The sequence below is a fragment of the Haliotis cracherodii genome, unplaced genomic scaffold (assembly GCF_022045235.1).
Source record: "Haliotis cracherodii isolate W230 unplaced genomic scaffold, xgHalCrac1.p SCAF_1, whole genome shotgun sequence".
In the NCBI taxonomy this organism is placed as follows: Eukaryota; Metazoa; Mollusca; class Gastropoda; order Lepetellida; family Haliotidae; genus Haliotis; species Haliotis cracherodii.
Genome location: NW_027266264.1, coordinates 24,920,032 through 24,937,596, shown reverse-complemented (window position 1 = coordinate 24,937,596; position 17,565 = coordinate 24,920,032). Strand labels below are relative to the sequence as shown.

General features: G+C 39.9%; 1 protein-coding gene across 1 annotated transcript; it reads left to right on the top strand.

The window, feature by feature from the left end:
* The first annotated feature begins 4,867 nt into the window (after positions 1-4,867).
* On the top strand, positions 4,868-15,921 carry LOC139462311 (alpha-amylase-like). Its single transcript, XM_071243945.1, has 8 exons — positions 4,868-4,924; positions 7,181-7,317; positions 9,922-10,073; positions 10,879-11,213; positions 11,759-11,948; positions 12,539-12,835; positions 14,496-14,851; positions 15,767-15,921. Exons 1-8 carry the CDS (start codon positions 4,885-4,887, stop codon positions 15,802-15,804), a joined length of 1,545 nt encoding a protein of 514 aa, XP_071100046.1. The 5' UTR covers positions 4,868-4,884; the 3' UTR covers positions 15,805-15,921.
* Positions 15,922-17,565: the final 1,644 nt, after the last annotated feature.

Genomic DNA, 17,565 nt, shown 5'->3' with positions numbered 1-17,565 from the left:
CGGCCATTTTGACGTCTTGTACTTGATGTAAATGTATTACGACGCGCTGTCATTGTGACTGACTTACTGAGGTAGTTCTTTACAGACCTTTCCCATCTAATGGTGATATTATTTGAACACATGTGTTGCGTACGATGTTTCTGAAGAGCAATTTGTGCATCCATACGCTCATGTCACCTCTCTTTTTGGGGAACTATTTTATTCCGCGATATAGCTGGTTGTTGTTCGGCTGTCAGTGTAAACATGAAGTCACATGTACTAAATAAAATTGTGTTTAGATATTGGCCTACATCCTTTGAGGTAAGAAATTGTGATAAAAAATTATAAGAATTGACTTTCACTTGTGTGAGTTCATTGGAGTATGAACCTTCATAGAGTGAGGGCCAAACATTGTCGCAAGCTCCGACGTTCATACAGTTTATGTTCGATTGGGTTGAGATCTTGAAATCTCGACGGCCAGGGCTAAACGTTGATGTTGGCATTATGAAGTTAGTCTACCGTGACACGAGCTTTGTGTGGTGAAGCGTTGTCCTGGTGAAACAGCTCCCACTGGCGGTCAATGATTGGAAGAAGGTGAGGTTGAAGAATTTGAACATGTAGCGATTCCCTGAACCACAACCTTGTCAGATCTCGTGGCGTAGGATATATCCTCCTCAAACCAGGGATGCGTCACGCAGTCTCCGTAGCTGTGTCATTGCGATGACGTAGGCGGAACAGTCGAATGTAGCGATCCTGTGCAGGGGTGGTAACTCTTGGTCGACCGGTTCTCGGACGGTCTGCAGTGGAATTGAACTGTGTGTATCGATTCCACGTTGAAGTGTGGTGCAACAGACGACTGCGATTCTCCTCTTTGGATACGTCCTATCCAACATCCGTTGGATTTTCCGATCGGTAGCGCTGAGTCTCGGCATTTTCGAACTTGAAAACTGTTGACAATTGAGGGGCGGTCGGGTGTACTAGTGGTTAAAGCTCGTCACGCCGATGACCCGGGTTCGATTCCCGACTCGGTTACAATGTGTGAAGCCCATTTCTGGTGTCCTCCCCCGTGATATTGCTGGAATATTGCTAAAGGCTGCGTAAAATCATATTCACTCACTTGACAATTGAATGACAAATCATTGGCTCATGTTTGCCTTTTTATAGCCACTACCATGAGTTACGAGTGCCATAACTTGCACGTGCATTTTGCTTTACTATTTTTATCCATGATATTTTTAAACAAGTGGGAAAAAGTTGCCGTTTAAGACAATGTAAATCGACAATGGCTGCGTTTTGACTCACCGTTTGTCGAATATCAGACCACCAACATTTTCCAATAACATCTATCCAATTTATATACCGGATTTTTTGTGTAGTCAGGTTTAAAGAACTACATACTACATGTGCGTAGTTCTTTTTTTGAAGCGTGTATATCCATGACAAGTGTTCGTATACACGCATGACAGTTGTTCATAAAGACCCATGAAAAATATTAATATGACCCCATGACAAATGTTAATATATACTCGCGGCAATTGTTAATATACACCCATGACAATTTGTAATGTACACCCATGATGTCAAATATGACAATGTATATATATGACAGTGGTCAATATACATGTATAGCCATGAAAAATGTCCATATACACCCATGACCACATCCGTATATACCTATAACAAACGTTCATATATACTAATGAGAAATGTCTATGTGCACCCGTGGCAAATGTTCATATTGTTATGTGTCGATTCCCAAATTGAAGAAATATTTTAACCCAGAAATTGGTACGTAAAAACATTTGGTGTGAAACAAACAAACAAACAACAAATGATATACAATCAACGTTGTATTACAAAATTAACTAGGTTCACAAATCAATACAAATAACTGCACAGCAATTATTGCAGTACACAATAGAGCGGAAGAAGAACGGTCAATGGCAGTATATAATGTGAGAGCAATGGAATTCCGAAAGTTTACAGATAATTTAAGCAAGCATCTAAATATAATAACGTCATCACCACTGCTTACATTAATAGTACTTCATTACCACAAAATATCACTGTCCCAAAACAATGCAATGAGCTTCTACTGAATATGAACAGAAACAATACAATACAGTTATAATCACAATCACTATACACTACCATATAACAATATATACCCTTGATACCTGTTCATATATACCCATAACAAATGTTTACACACACCCATGACAAATGCTAATATATACCCATGACAACTGTTCATTATACCCATGACAAATGTTTACACACACCCATGACAAATGCTAATATATACCCATGACAACTGTTTATATATACCCATGACAAATGGTTACACACACCATGACAAATGCTAATATATACCCATGACAACTGTTCATATATACCCATGACAAATGTTTACACACACCCATGACAAATGCTAATATATACCCATGACAACTGTTCATTATACCCATGACAAATGTTTACACACACCCATGACAAATGCTAATATATACCCATGACAACTGTTTATATATACCCATGACAAATGGTTACACACACCATGACAAATGCTAATATATACCCATGACAACTGTTCATATATACCCATGACAAATGTTTACACACACCCATGACAAATGCTAATATATACCCATGACAACTGTTCATTATACCCATGACAAATGTTTACACACACCCATGACAAATGCTAATATATACCCATGACAACTGTTCATTATACCCATGACAAATGTTTACACACACCCATGACAAATGCTAATATATACCCATGACAACTGTTCATATATACCCATGACAAATGTTTACACACACCCATGCAAAATGCTAATATATAACAATGCCAACTTTTATATTCACCCATGACAAATGTGTACACACACCCATGACAATTGCTAATATATACCCATGGCAACTGTTCATATATACCCTTGACAAATGTTTACACACACCCATGACAAATGCTAATATATACCCATGGCAACTGTTCATTATACCCATGACAAATGTTTACACACACCCATGACAAATGCTAATATATACCCATGGCAACTGTTCATTATACCCATGACAAATGTTTACTCACACCCATGACAAATGCTAATATATACCCATGGCAACTGTTCATTATACCCATGACAAATGTTTACTCACACCCATGACAAATGCTAATATATACCCATGGCAACTGTTCATTATACCCATGACAAATGTTTACACACACCCATGACAAATGCTAATATATAACCATGACAACTGTTCATATATACCCATGACAAATGGTTACACACACCATGACAAATGCTAATATATACCCATGACAACTTCATTATACCCATGACAAATGTTTACACACAGCCATGACAAACGCTAATATATACCCATGACAAATGCTAATATATACCCATGGCAACTGTTCATATATACCCATGACAAATGTTTACACACACCATGACAAATGTTCATATATAACAATGCCAACTGTTTATATTCACCCATGACAAATATTTGCATACACCCATAACAAATCCTACATGATTGTGAAAGTAAAAAGTGAAAAATAGTTCCCTGATTTCGCAGCACGGCCAACAACGTGATTCCATATTGTCCATCACAGCGGGCGACACAATCTAACCATCTATCTATCCTCTTCATCGCATCATAGGATAAATACGCCATAACGAGAAAGACAAGTTCACAATTAGCATGTTTTAGCCGGAAATGAGGCCGTTGTAGCGTCCCTTGTTGTTTGTTCATTGTCATGTCCCATTTCACAAAAAAGACTCTGCACTGTCATCTAAACTTACAATTCATAACGATCTGTAGATGTATCATTAAAACCTCATTATAGCTTAGCATCAGATCAACTTGATACAATACTGCATGGTCGCTACAGTGATGGACAAAGGCACACATCTGGTGACTCAACTGCAGGAACAAGACAAGGTCAATATATCAACTTGTTTATAGAGCATTACATTAGGTAAAGGCCTACTCCTACACGATAATGATAACGTCATATTTTGATCCCTTATAGACATTTTCCCATCAGGGTATATTGGTATTGGTATTGGCGAAAACAGAGAAAGGTAACACCATATGGACGAGTAGACGGTGTGTGGTATTAAAGAATATTTTATATTCTCTTTAGTGTGTAAGTTGGGTTTAATATCGCTCTTCAAGTGGTGAGGTGGGTTTAACGTCGCGGTCAAGATTTTACACAGCGACGTGCATACACGTATGTGTGTGGCTGCTTGTACTAGAGACTTATGCCCGTTTTATAGTTAGTTTACTGAAATACCATACCGCTGATTAATTGCTTCTATGACAAGTTAATATAGACCCATGACAAATGTCCATATACATCATGACAAATGTCCATATACATCATGACAAATGTCCACAAGAATCATGAAAAATGTTTATATGCGTCATGAAAAATGTCTACATACATCATGTCTAATGTTAATATGCCCCATGAAAATATTTTAATGTATACCCGTGTCAAATGGTAATATGCGCCAATGAAAACATTTGAATATACATCCATGACAAACTGTTTATGTACACCCATGACATATGTCTTCATACACACATGACAACTGCTGATACAGAGGTTGGGTTTTTAGGTGGCGTTCAAGATAACTGCACCTATATAGCGCAGAAAGGGCGTAGAGTAGACGTACTATCTGGTTGGTTCACAATCTGGTTGGTTGGTTAGAATTTATCATTTGTATTAAAAAATCACGTTTTGCCAGAAATGTTTTTTTCGGGTTCAAGATATATAACGTTGAAAGACACGACCCCAGCCGTGTCAGTATGTGTATTTATGTCACATATAGCCGTTTATATAAGGCAGTTCCGTTATCTGAGCGGTTAGTGTCTGCTGTCATGGCTCCCATCTGGTTCCTGGCGTTCATCGTGCACACGGGTAAGCAAATTTGCACACTGAAACCAGAAGCTTGGGAAGTTAACCTTATTACGCAAGCTGGTTAGAAGTACAATAAATTGCACAAGACTTGTCACTAAAAGTTCACAGAATGCTCATCACTACTAGACATACCTCTGTTGTTGATACGTACTGCACGACTTTATTACCAGCCCAATGACTCATTTATTACCAGCCCATTGACGCATTTATTACCAGCCCAATGACGCATAACCCTATCCAGGCCCCGTTCCACAAAGCGATCACAGCACTAAGGAGATCATAACTTCCATACTTTAACATAGACGTACGACAATCGTAGCGCTAAGATTGCTTTGTGGAACGGGGCCCTGGAATACATACAGGTTCAAGTAACCAAGTGGGGATTGGGTGGGCAGGCTCGGTGACTTAGTTGACAGCTTTTCAGTGTCCTCCGACATCCTCTGTCTCCAGGGCTCACATTTCGACAAACCTACACGAACCCCTGGATCCATTTACGTGGTTCCCAAATTAACTCCCATTGATTTTATTATCATTTTTACAGACCCATCAAACGTCGATATAAGGAAATCTGAAATGGGATTTGCAACCGCCAGTTTTAATTGGCACGAAGACATACTTTCGGTTTTTCAATGTTGAACTGCTCGCAAACGCTGTCGTAATCATGTATTTTATATCCCAAACCCAACATTAAAGCTGATTTCTAACTCGCATTCTGATTGGTCCTTTAGACTGAGCACCTTGGCAAATTACATTGGTTAATTAAAATCAAGGGCGGGTAACTGCGAGAACCACGGGGGTGGATCGAGGGATTAGTGTAGGTTTACCGAAATTCAAGATCTTGAGATATAGATGATGGGTAACCCGACCTCTTTGATCGTTGTTCACAATATGAATCTCGTCCGGTCCAGAATGCAAAGACGCTTCATTTGCTCTTTACAGTCGCCGAAACGGAAAAAAACACGCCACTCCCACTAACGTACTACTGTTTCCTGATTGGCAGACCGTAAAATAAGCGGGGCCTGTGTTGCATTATGTCGCTGAACGATGTCACTGTTTTTTTGTCATAATCATTGAATAAGCAGTCTATGAAGTTATTATTCTTGACGTATTTAATTTACGTTTTATACACGGATTTAAACAGTGTCCACACCGGTTTGTTACGTTTTATACACGGATTTACACAGTGACCACATCGGTTTTTACGTTTTATACACGGATTTACACAGTGTCCACACCGGTTGGTTACGTTTTATACACGGATTTACACAGTGACCACATCGGTTTGTTACGTTTTATACACGGATTTACACAGTGTCCACTCCGGTTTGTTACCGTTTTATACACGGATTTACACAGTGTCCACACCGGTTTGTTAATACGTTTTATACACGGATTTACACAGTGACCACATCGGTTTTTACGTTTTATACACGGATTTACGCAGTGTCCACATCGGTTTTTACGTTTTATACACGGATTTACACAGTGTCCACACAGGTTTGTTACGTTTTATACACGGATTTACACAGTGTCCACATCGGTTTGTTACGTTTTTTACACGGATTTACACAGTGTCCACACCGGTTTGTTAATACGTTTTATACGCGGATTTGCACAGTGTCCACACCGGTTTGATACGTTTTATACACAGATTTACACAGTGTCCACACAGGTTTGTTAATACGTTTTATACACGGATTTACACAGTGTCCACACCGGTTTGATACGTTTTATACACAGATTTACACAGTGTCCACACCGGTTTGTTAATACGTTTTATACGCGGATTTGCACAGTGTCCACATCGGTTTGTTAATACGTTTTATACACAGATTTACACAGTGTCCACACAGGTTTGTTAATACGTTTTATACACGGATTTGCACAGTGTCCACACCGGTTTGATACGTTTTATACACAGATTTACACAGTGTCCACACAGGTTTGTTAATACGTTTTATACTCGGATTTGCACAGTGTCCACACCGGTTTGTTAATACGTTTTATACACAGATTTACACAGTGTCCACACCGGTTTGTTAATACGTTTTATACACGGATTTACACAGTGTCCACATCGGTTTGTATGTTCATACCTCTATAAACGAAGACATATAATAATTTAAGTCAATTCTTTGAAAAACAATAGTCTATACGACGAACACAATATGAAATGCACGGGTTTTTTAATGAAGTACAAAACAAGACGTTATCTCTATGCGTGTTATTTAGTCAGATCTGTTTTCATCCCTGCAGCTCTCGGGTCCATGTACAGTGACCCCAACTGTGTCGAGGGGCGAAGCACCATCACACATCTGTTCGAGTGGCGTTGGGCGGATATTGCTGCCGAATGTGAGAGGTTCCTTGGGCCCTACGGGTACTGTGGTGTTCAGGTATCTATCTATATATAGGAAATTCAATCACCAATATATTATATACAGTAGACTACGTTTATAACGAAAACGCTTATAACGAACTGACCGATATAACGAACGTATTATTTAGTCCCGGCCATTTGTTGTATATAAGTACTTTTTTTAAATATATTTTTAATCATATTGTACATATAATTGTATTCCTAGAGTAAATAAATAATGGATTGTTCAACTATAACAGACATCGTAATTCAGACGTGTTCATCGTCTGAATGAACTCTTGAACTCTGGTTTCTGATTTGGCAAGAAAATGGCTTAACGAATTAACTATTGCTACATATTACTTGTGTCATTATGATGTAGGTCACACTGAAATAGTACTACGGGAGTGTAAGTGTAATTTTCCACAGACTGACAGGACAAGATGTCCACAATCATCAGATCGTCAACAATACCATCTTGCCACTGAGTGCCTCTTATGTAGACGCTCAACTAATTTCATTTATCTTTCAATGTCATCGATTCTTTATCTGTCCTGGTTAATGAGACATTAGTAGGTCATTTCTCATGATAGTCGATGATGTTACACTGATTAGTCCAGGTCAGGACATTCCATATCGTCATCTACATCTCCCCCAACAACAACGACAGCACCCCTCCAACATCGACTTTGAAGGAGAGGCAGCAGGTGGTCATCTGTTATGGTGTTTCAGCAACAGGAAGTACCCTTGCCCACTAACAACTTTATAACAGTGATTCGTTGACATTGTCATTAATCGCAACGGGTATACTAATGTGCACACCTCGTCTGTAACATAACGCCATTGAATTGAATCTTTGCCACACCTAAACATAGTCTTTTGTACAATTATATGAACTAAATATGAGTGCTTAGCAAGCAATATACATGATGCAACTGTACTCAACTCTCACGATAAACTACTATGAGCATGACACGGGTGGGAGGTAAAAGAATATCAGGATGATTGAGATGCATTTGTTTTCTGATTGTAATCATTATTTGCAGATCCAATGTGTTTTTAGGGCTTTCCTACGCACTTGATTCTTGTGTCCTGTGTTATAGGTTACCGGGGAAACTAGCGGGCTTGAAATTGGCTTCATTTGTATTTCTTTGGGTTAACGCATTTCTCTCGTGTTCATTTTTCAATTTGTATTTCTATTCATGGAATTGATTTGCGAAGACACGAATGTTGAGCTACTCTTTATCATAAGAATATAGTTATATGACATTGTTAATCAATCAGCTAGATGTTTTACGTTTCGGCTGGAGCAGCTTTATGTGGGTATGCGTATTTATTTGTATTTATCAAGTTAGATGAATTTGTGATATTTTATTAACATGCTTAGCGTTTCTTGATGTTTTCTCAGAACTTAGTTCAGTGACATGCCTTCATGCAGATCCTTTTCTTTCTGCCGAGGATTTGACCCTTTTTAGAAAATCAGACCAGGGTGCACAGTAACCTTCGTCGCTATATGCAATAAACCAGAAGTTGTTACGTTTTGTTATTTACTCACCAACAGTTTCCTCTAGAATGCCAATCAAACAGTCAGTCAATATATGCAAGCTACTTTTGTCCTTATGTAAACCATTTATACATTCCAACGCATGCCAAGTGCCTGCCTGCTTGTGTGCCCTCGTGCCATCAACAATTGGTTTGCCTCGAGGATTAACCATCTACGCGAAGCAAGGGTCTTAACTGACTTTATAAGTCCAGTTTCCACCCTTGCCGCACTTGGCTGGAATTCCTGGGCTTGATAGTAGCGCCGCCACTGGCTATTAGTTATGCCCCTTCTATGCCCCTTCCACTGACCAATCAGATTCTCTCATATCACGTGCATTTATATTGCATTAAGACGGGTCTTACATCGCGAGGCGCATCAAATCACGTGAGCTACTTGATTAAAAACATGAAAAGATTTGGAAAATATATGTTGACGCCCAATTGACGGTACACCTCTTTTGCAAATCCTGCAGTCGACCGAAATCCTAACGTTGAAATTCATGTTAGTTACGAACCGGATGTCGACTTAGTTACGTGATTTTTATTGGACTTTGCATTGACTCGTAAGTCCGGCCAAACTATAACCCCATAATTGTCAGCCTAGTTCGGCAAGGGTTGAATCTGGAGTTTAACTGTCTGGTAACTCCCTTGCCTCGGGAAGATGAGGATTTAAAGACCATTGTGATGTAGCAAACACACTGCTGCCATTCTCGCAAAACAACATTCACTCATTTATTCAGGTCACAAATCAGGTGAACTTAAGCAACGTCGGTCTCGGAGAGTAGTTGGATGGGTGACCACGTTGAGCAGCTTGACTCCTGAGAGTGTCTAGGGCTTTGGTCCCGTACTGCAGCACAAGTGACTTTGTTCGAAATGTGCTTCTGTTCACCCAGCAGTGAGTGGGTACCCGGTAGGATGATATGGTAAAGTGGCTGTTAACCTTCTAGCGCCTCACAGGCAGCTTAGGTTGTATACTTCCCAGGGAGCTGAGAAGGAAAATCGAGTGATCCATTGTTCGGGGTAATAATATTGTAGCTCTTTGAGCATTAACTGCTACATGGAGGCTTTATAAGTGCCCATTATCATTATTCATTAACAGATCTCCCCTCCCCATGAAAATCGAGTTATCAACAACCCCATGCGGCCATGGTGGGAGAGGTACCAGCCTATCAGTTTCAAACTCCAGACGAGGAGTGGCACAGAGCAGGAACTGAAGGACATGGTAGCCAGGTGCAACAAGGTCGGAGTCAGGTGAGCTTTTGGCTGTAGGCACCATCGTCCCAGGGAAAGGGTTCGTTTCATGTTTCACATTTGTATACTTCCAAAACCACACAGAATTAGGGATTGGTTAAAAGAAAAATGTCACAAAATGTAATTACTTGAATATGCAAGGAATGTCTGAGTGAGTGAGTGAGTGAGTGAGTGAGAGAGTGGTCGAGTGAGTGAGTATGTCCATCTCCATATGTTCTCTATTCGCTGCCTATTTAAGATGTCACATTTTCAGACTGATCTTCTTGGAGGGTTATATTAGTTTTGTCAGCAAATATTGTTGATGTTGAATAGGGTGTGAGCAATGCAATATTACGACAGTATGGTACCTGCACCTCATTATTCCTTTGGAAACTTTCGGAGGTATACAGTAAGCTACGTTTATAACGAACACGCTTATAACGAACTGACAGATATAACGAACTCATTTGTTTGCCCAGGCCACTGCCGCATATACGCCATATATATGCTTATAGCGAACTACGGTTATAACGAACTAGGAATAGTGGTCCCTTTGAGTTCGTTATAACCGTAGTTTACTTATATTCTTTTCGAATATCACAACTAACGTATATGTATTTGAATTGCGAAACTGCTTGAAGGCTTTTTACTAAATTTATCTGTAAGATATGTGCGTGTTTATTTGATCTAGCAAAGGAAACACATGATGTGGTATTACTTTTTTATCTAGTTGTTTCTTTGTCACCGTGCTGTGTTATGTTTCAAGTGTTTACTGTCGATAAACAACATATTACCCTTACATTCCGATGACACCTATTACTTGTAGAATATACGGTGACTCGGTTATTAACCACATGGCAAGCGCTGCGAGTTCTGGCTATGGGACGTCTGGCAGTACGTACAATGGGACTGCGCTTCAATTTCCCGGCGTGCCCTTTGGCCCCTCCGACTTCAACGACGACGCTACGTGCCACAGCCCTGACATGAGCATCCACGATTTCAACAATGTTGAAGAGGTGCGGAACTGCAGACTGTTTGACCTGGTAGATCTGATGCTGGACAAGACCTCTGTTCGAGTTAAGATAGTGGCCTATCTGAATCACCTGATTGACATGGGGTTCGCTGGCTTCCGTCTGGATGCTGCAAAGCACATGTGGCCAGGTGTGTAGAGACGTGCCGTCATTGTCCTTATGTTTTTAATTTCAAAATTGACGTGTACGTTCAACGACCGTGTTGGTACATGATAATTATCTGATAACTTTCTATAACCTTAAATGTTTAGGGGGCGGTCGGGTAGCCTACTGGTTAAATCGTTCGCTCGTCACGCCGAAGACCCGCGTTCGATTCCCGACAATGGTACAATGTGTGAAGCCCATTTCTGGTGTCCCCCACCGTGATTGTTATGAACGGCATAAAACTATACTCACTGACTTAACTATTTAGTTTCGATGTTTTATTTATTTCTTGTGTAAAGGTTGTTTAACGCCGCAATCAGCAATATTCCAGCTATGTGACGACGGTCTGTACATAATCGAATCTATGCAAGACAGTCAAGTGATTGACATCATGAACATCGATCCACGCAGTTGGGATATGATGATCGTATCCAAAATATTACAATGGAAATGATGAACCTGTTAATGTTCAAGCCATACGTTTCACTTGACGTAATAGATCTGTGCATGTTTGGTATCAATTCGTTCTAGGGGACATTTTAGCTATTATGGATCAAGCGAACAACCTCCGTTCCGAGGTATTTGGTCACAACAAGAGGCCCTTCGTATTCCAAGAAGTAATAGACAGGGTTGTCCCTGAGCCAATCACTGGGGACCAGTATCTCAGCAGCGGTAGAGTCACCAATTTCATCTATGGAGCCGAGATCACCAAGTACTTCAGGTAACAATGTGCAATGGTTATGTTTACATATAAAAAGTAATCAGTCTCGATTATCGGCCGAAATGGATTCCATTGGGCGTTAAAGACAAAATAGTGGTGACAATTATATGAATGGATCACTGAAAATCAGAGCCGACACAAGGTATTCGCGAATAGGGTAAGCATGTCCTGCTCTTCCAGTAGGCGCATTCAGCAATACCCGACGTCCAACTTTGTGCATGGAAGACAATTTAGAATCCCAAACTGAGAAGATCTGGTGTTCGGACAATGGTCTACCGGTAGCTCCCGCCACTCAAACAATTTAAATATAACACGAGTTAACTATGCACTATGAGCCACCGTACTCATTTTCAGGCAAGGAAAGACGTTGTTATAAGTTTCATTTGTGAGATATATTGCGTGATTATTAACGGCTAGATTGATATTATAAATGATACAATATAAAGGGAATATCATCATGCCAGCAACATCTTGAGTTACTGTGCTTGTTTATGTTTCATTTGTCCTTGAATCGTTCGTTTGTATACAAACAAGTGTGGTATGTATGTTTACTTTACACTGACCGTGTGTATTTGTTTTTTCTCTGCAAGGAAACAAAAGGCCATGAAACTGTTGATCAACTTGGTAACAGGGATGATGAGATCTGACGATACAGTTATCTTCATTGACACCCAGGACACCCAGAGAGACCACGGAGACCATGGAGCCCCGGGGGACGTCCTCTCCCACTTTGAGCCCCGTGCTTACAAGATGGCGACGGCGTTCATGTTAGCCTTTCCGTATGGCTTCGCCAAAGTGATGAGCTCATACGACTTTCCCCTGACGGACACCGATCAGGGACCTCCTCATAACAACGACATGACCATCAAATCAGTGTCTATCAATAGGTATGTGTATTGCAAGATCAAGGCTATGAAGCTTAATGTTTGATCATATAATGCTGTATTCACGGGTCCAACAAGAATATGTCTTAGTTGACATGTGGAGGACATTTCCAAATTTGACGCATCTGTGACACAAATGATGTCCGATGCAATTCCCTAGTTTGACTAGTACCATGTGTTCACGTGTTTGTTCGGGTGAACACCTGACTTGCCTTTGCGTGTGTTTGTGACGGGTGCCACCGAAGGGGCAGAATACCCTCACCTTTTGGCGGATATCTTGTATCATGACTGTTTGTAATATAGTCGGAATCGTACAGCTGTTTCTTATAATTATGGAAATGTTTTGCCGCTTTTGTGTACACTCTTACAATGGCCTCTGCTTTTCGCACAGATTTTTTATGATTATGGAAGGGGTTTTATTCGTCATTATGATTATATATCAATTTTGTATATAGGATAAGGATAAGTTTTATTCCATACTGAAGAGCCTCAGGCCCATAGTGCAATTCTGTTTTCAGGAGTGGTTACAGATCGCTGCGACTGTTGTAAGTCAGTGTTAAAGAATGGGAGTTACGACCGACTTAGCGCTAAGATCGCTTTGTGGAACGGGGCCCTGTTTAATTTTTAGAGTATCTTTATCAGTTGTTGACATGATCGATATATTTTGTTGTTGATTTGGATGTACATAAAAAGGCATATCAATCTATTTTCTTCTTAGGTGGGCGTATTTTGGACAAGCCAACAGAAAATGAAACTCATCTTCAATCACATTTAAACCACATTGCTCACATATTCTCAATTCTGTGGCTCTTTCTCTATGTCTGCCATATATTATATATATAATGTTACAGCTAGCTGTCATCGTCTCAAGTCCCTTGAAATGGATTTGAAAAACAATTTAATATAATAGCATCACAGATTTCATTGATCCCTGAAACTATTATTATATTAGGGCATTATTGAATCAAGTCTCATGTAACTTGAGACATTATTTCCTGAACATTTTTTCGAAGGTAATCAGCTTATTGCCATACATGCCCCACAACGTATGTAGCGGCAGAATATGCATATCCATTGTAATCCTACTGTGAATAATTTAGTCTTGCCACTTTGTTGGAACTCGTTTTTCGTTTCTCATCACAGACATATAGAATACTTAACGGGCTCCCGTGTACTACCAGTTTAGTGAAACGAGTGAATAGTTTTAGTACTAACCATATACAATACAACAGCCTAACATTTGAATTCAGAGGTCTGTTCCACAAAACGATTGAAGCTCCCGTACTTTAACATAGACTCACGACTGTCGTTGCATTGTGGAACGGGACCTTGCACCACAAAGTTTACAATCACGTCACCAAACCCTATGCCACGTGACGTCAGAATAGCATCGGTGTTGCTGGGATCGTCAAGTGTACTCTCAGTGATCTATCATCTGTACACACAATGTCATTGAATAAGCCAAGGGATGTTGAGAGTTTTCAATATTTGTCAGTGAAACTTGTTCCCACAGTACATGAGCACGCTCTTTGGTATTACGCAACGTGTCATACAGCTGTATGCTTATTGAACGGATGGTCTCTTCACGGGCGAAGGCGAATGCGAATACGAATACCATTAAACTATTGATTCCATTCACGTTTTTCAATTTGCTGTATTCCAGTGATATGAGCTGTGGTAACGGATGGACTTGTGAGCACCGATGGCGCCCGATGTACAACATGGTTGCCTTCAAGAACGTTGCTTATGGCTCTGAGTTGACTAACTGGTGGTCGGGTTCAGACTATCAGATAGCATTCTCGAGAGGGAACAAAGCCTTTATTGCCTTTAATCTCGAGGGAGCCGATCTCCAACAGACACTCAACACTGGACTTCCGTCTGGAGACTATTGCGATGTAATTTCCGGCAACCTTAAGAACGGAAACTGCACTGGCCAAACAGTGCATGTTGATACTAACGGACATGCCCCTATACATGTCGGTGGCTCTGACCAAGACCCCATGGTGGCCATCCATGTTGGTAAGCAATGATAGTATTATATTTACAAACATCACAAAGCAGCATTTACCCTTTTTTACAGATTTTATTCCCTTCGAGAAGGTTTACCCTGAATAATTCGATTGTTTGTTTGTTGTTTAACGCCACACTCGGATGGCGGTCTGTCCATAATCGAATCTATACAAGACACAAGACAGTCAAGTGAGTGACATCATGTGAATCGATCTACATGATTGGTCAACGTTTGGGATACGATGGCATGAACTCAACCACGTCACCGAGTCCGACCACCCAATCCATTTAGTTGCCTCCTACGACAGGCTTAGGCAACTGGGGCCTTATATTCTTACCCCGAATGACAAGGGTGCTGAACAATTGGAACTCGGTTGTCGTATCCCTCTTGGTGTTATTGGGGCGGTCGGGTAGCCTAGTGGTTAAAGCCTTCCCTCGTCACGCTGAAGACCCGGGTTCGAATCCCGACATGGGTACAATGTGTGAAGCCCATTTCTGGCGTCCCTTGCCGTGGTATTGCTGGAATAGTGCTAAAACAGGCGTAAAACCACACTCACCCACTCACCCACCCACTCACTCACTCACTCGTGATGTTATGAGCAGCGATACTATGATATGCAAGTCTCTAAGCTTGACCACCATTTTGTCGCCTCTCATGATAAGCAAAGCTTGTTGTGGGCTTATTCCAACCCGCCATCACTGCAGGTGTACAACGATGATGCTTGAAACCGGCAGGTATAAGGAAACAAATAGTATTTTGTAGTCAAATAAATTGACTGATCAAATTTTGAAAGTAAATATTTGGAATAGCATTGACCTTATCTGAACCAAAAGCATGTGTTTATTATTGATAAATTGGATTCGCTGAAATGATAACTTTAATGTGTAACCTAAACCATTATGTTATATTTTGTTTTCTTCTAGGGGCAAAGGTCGGTTTTCCTATGCGTCGTGTTGGCTAAGCAAGGCCGTGCTTACTCGGATGTATCGCAGAATAACTATCCTTGAGATATATGTACAGTAATAAAGAAAACTGTTTCATAAGATTTAGTTAATTAAGAATCACCTCAATTACAATAACTGACAAATTAAAAGATAACAAAATGAACAAATGATAAAAGAAAGAATTTCCAGAGCTTGTAAACGTAGATGTTGTCAATATTATACAGCTGGAATGTACACATAAAATATGCATTCGTTACACGTCACTGACGAATTTTGTAAATTTTGCCCAACACATTATAAGGAGAGGAGTCTTTAAAACATTGTTCAAAGCAGATCATTAAGAACTGTTATCGTAACTGTAATGATGGAAGGATATCATCAGTTGGTTCCAGCACGGACCTACATACCAAGTCCATGGTTTAAAAAGTTTAAAATTTAAAGTCACATAGGCAATATTTCAGCCAATTCGTGACATTCAAAGGTTATATATAATAAATACACGTAAACTATAAGAACCTGTCAACAACACACTTTTCAAAGGTTAGATACTTTGGAATATAGACGTTCATATAGATGATGAACTTTGAACTGAAAAGTGAAAAAGTTATCTTTGCAATATGAACTACAATGATTGTTCTTCATTTTCATATAGTCCTACACATGACCCATTCACACCTTGAACATTTGACTACTTCTGCATTTAAAACGTCAACATATCGACTATCTGGAAAGGCACAACAGTGATCTAAAAGGAAATACAACATGGGACGAACCTTGATCAAAGAAGAAACTACATTGAAAACCTACACAGCAGGTTACAGGGTACCCATTTGTAAAACCAGTTACTTCAAGACATACAAATATTTTTCTCTGAAAGGGGAGCCGAACAAGATTTTTCGTCTTGTACACAATTAATGTTTTCGGGACATCCAGCATGTAGCAACATTTTATGGTAGACCCTCAGGCAAAATACTTGTAAGAATGTCAAATGGTTGGTCTCAGATGGACACAATGCTACGAAGATTGTAAGGATGAATACAGTTAGGAGAGTTAAAGTACTCAAAGCGCTAAGATTGCTTTGTGAAAACAAGTCTAGTTCTCTAAACGTTATGATTGAGTAAGCTGGGTTTAACGCTGCTTGGATTGAAAAAATATTAACGACAAAAGCATTAATTTTTCATATTCATAAGAAATCTCTGCAAACATTTCAGTCCATTGTACGATTCCTCATTGCTGGATAGATGTTTACAGATCAAAGATATTTTGTTGTAGGTAGGAGAAATATTACATGTTTGTGTTACATAGGTAAACATGGACCTGCTCGGTTTATCCATAAAGACCACATTGTACGCGGGTTAAAAGGTGCAAGAACAAATATCAATGGTGTATATATTGACGGGAAAATGAATGCGTTTATACGTCTCTCTGCGACAATCGATAGATCCCTGCGTTTACTGTAAATGTGAACTGAAGAACGAATGTGGATTGAACTAGTTTGTGCTTTAAATCAATCCTTAAATCACGATACGTATTTCATATACGAATATACGTAACTGTTTTATAAATATATTTTTTAACAATGCTATACATGTTGATAGTGTAAATGGCGTTGATGTAAATACCTATGTCATGAACAGCAGAAACGGTTATCTTGTCCTTGACGGCCAAGCTAATCCTGAAGAGAGTGTTTAAAGTCCAGTTTGGAAGTTGCTGCTGCAAATGGCGGTTTGGTGATGTCGTTAATGGACGGTGAAGATGTGAATAGAAAGTGAAGATGA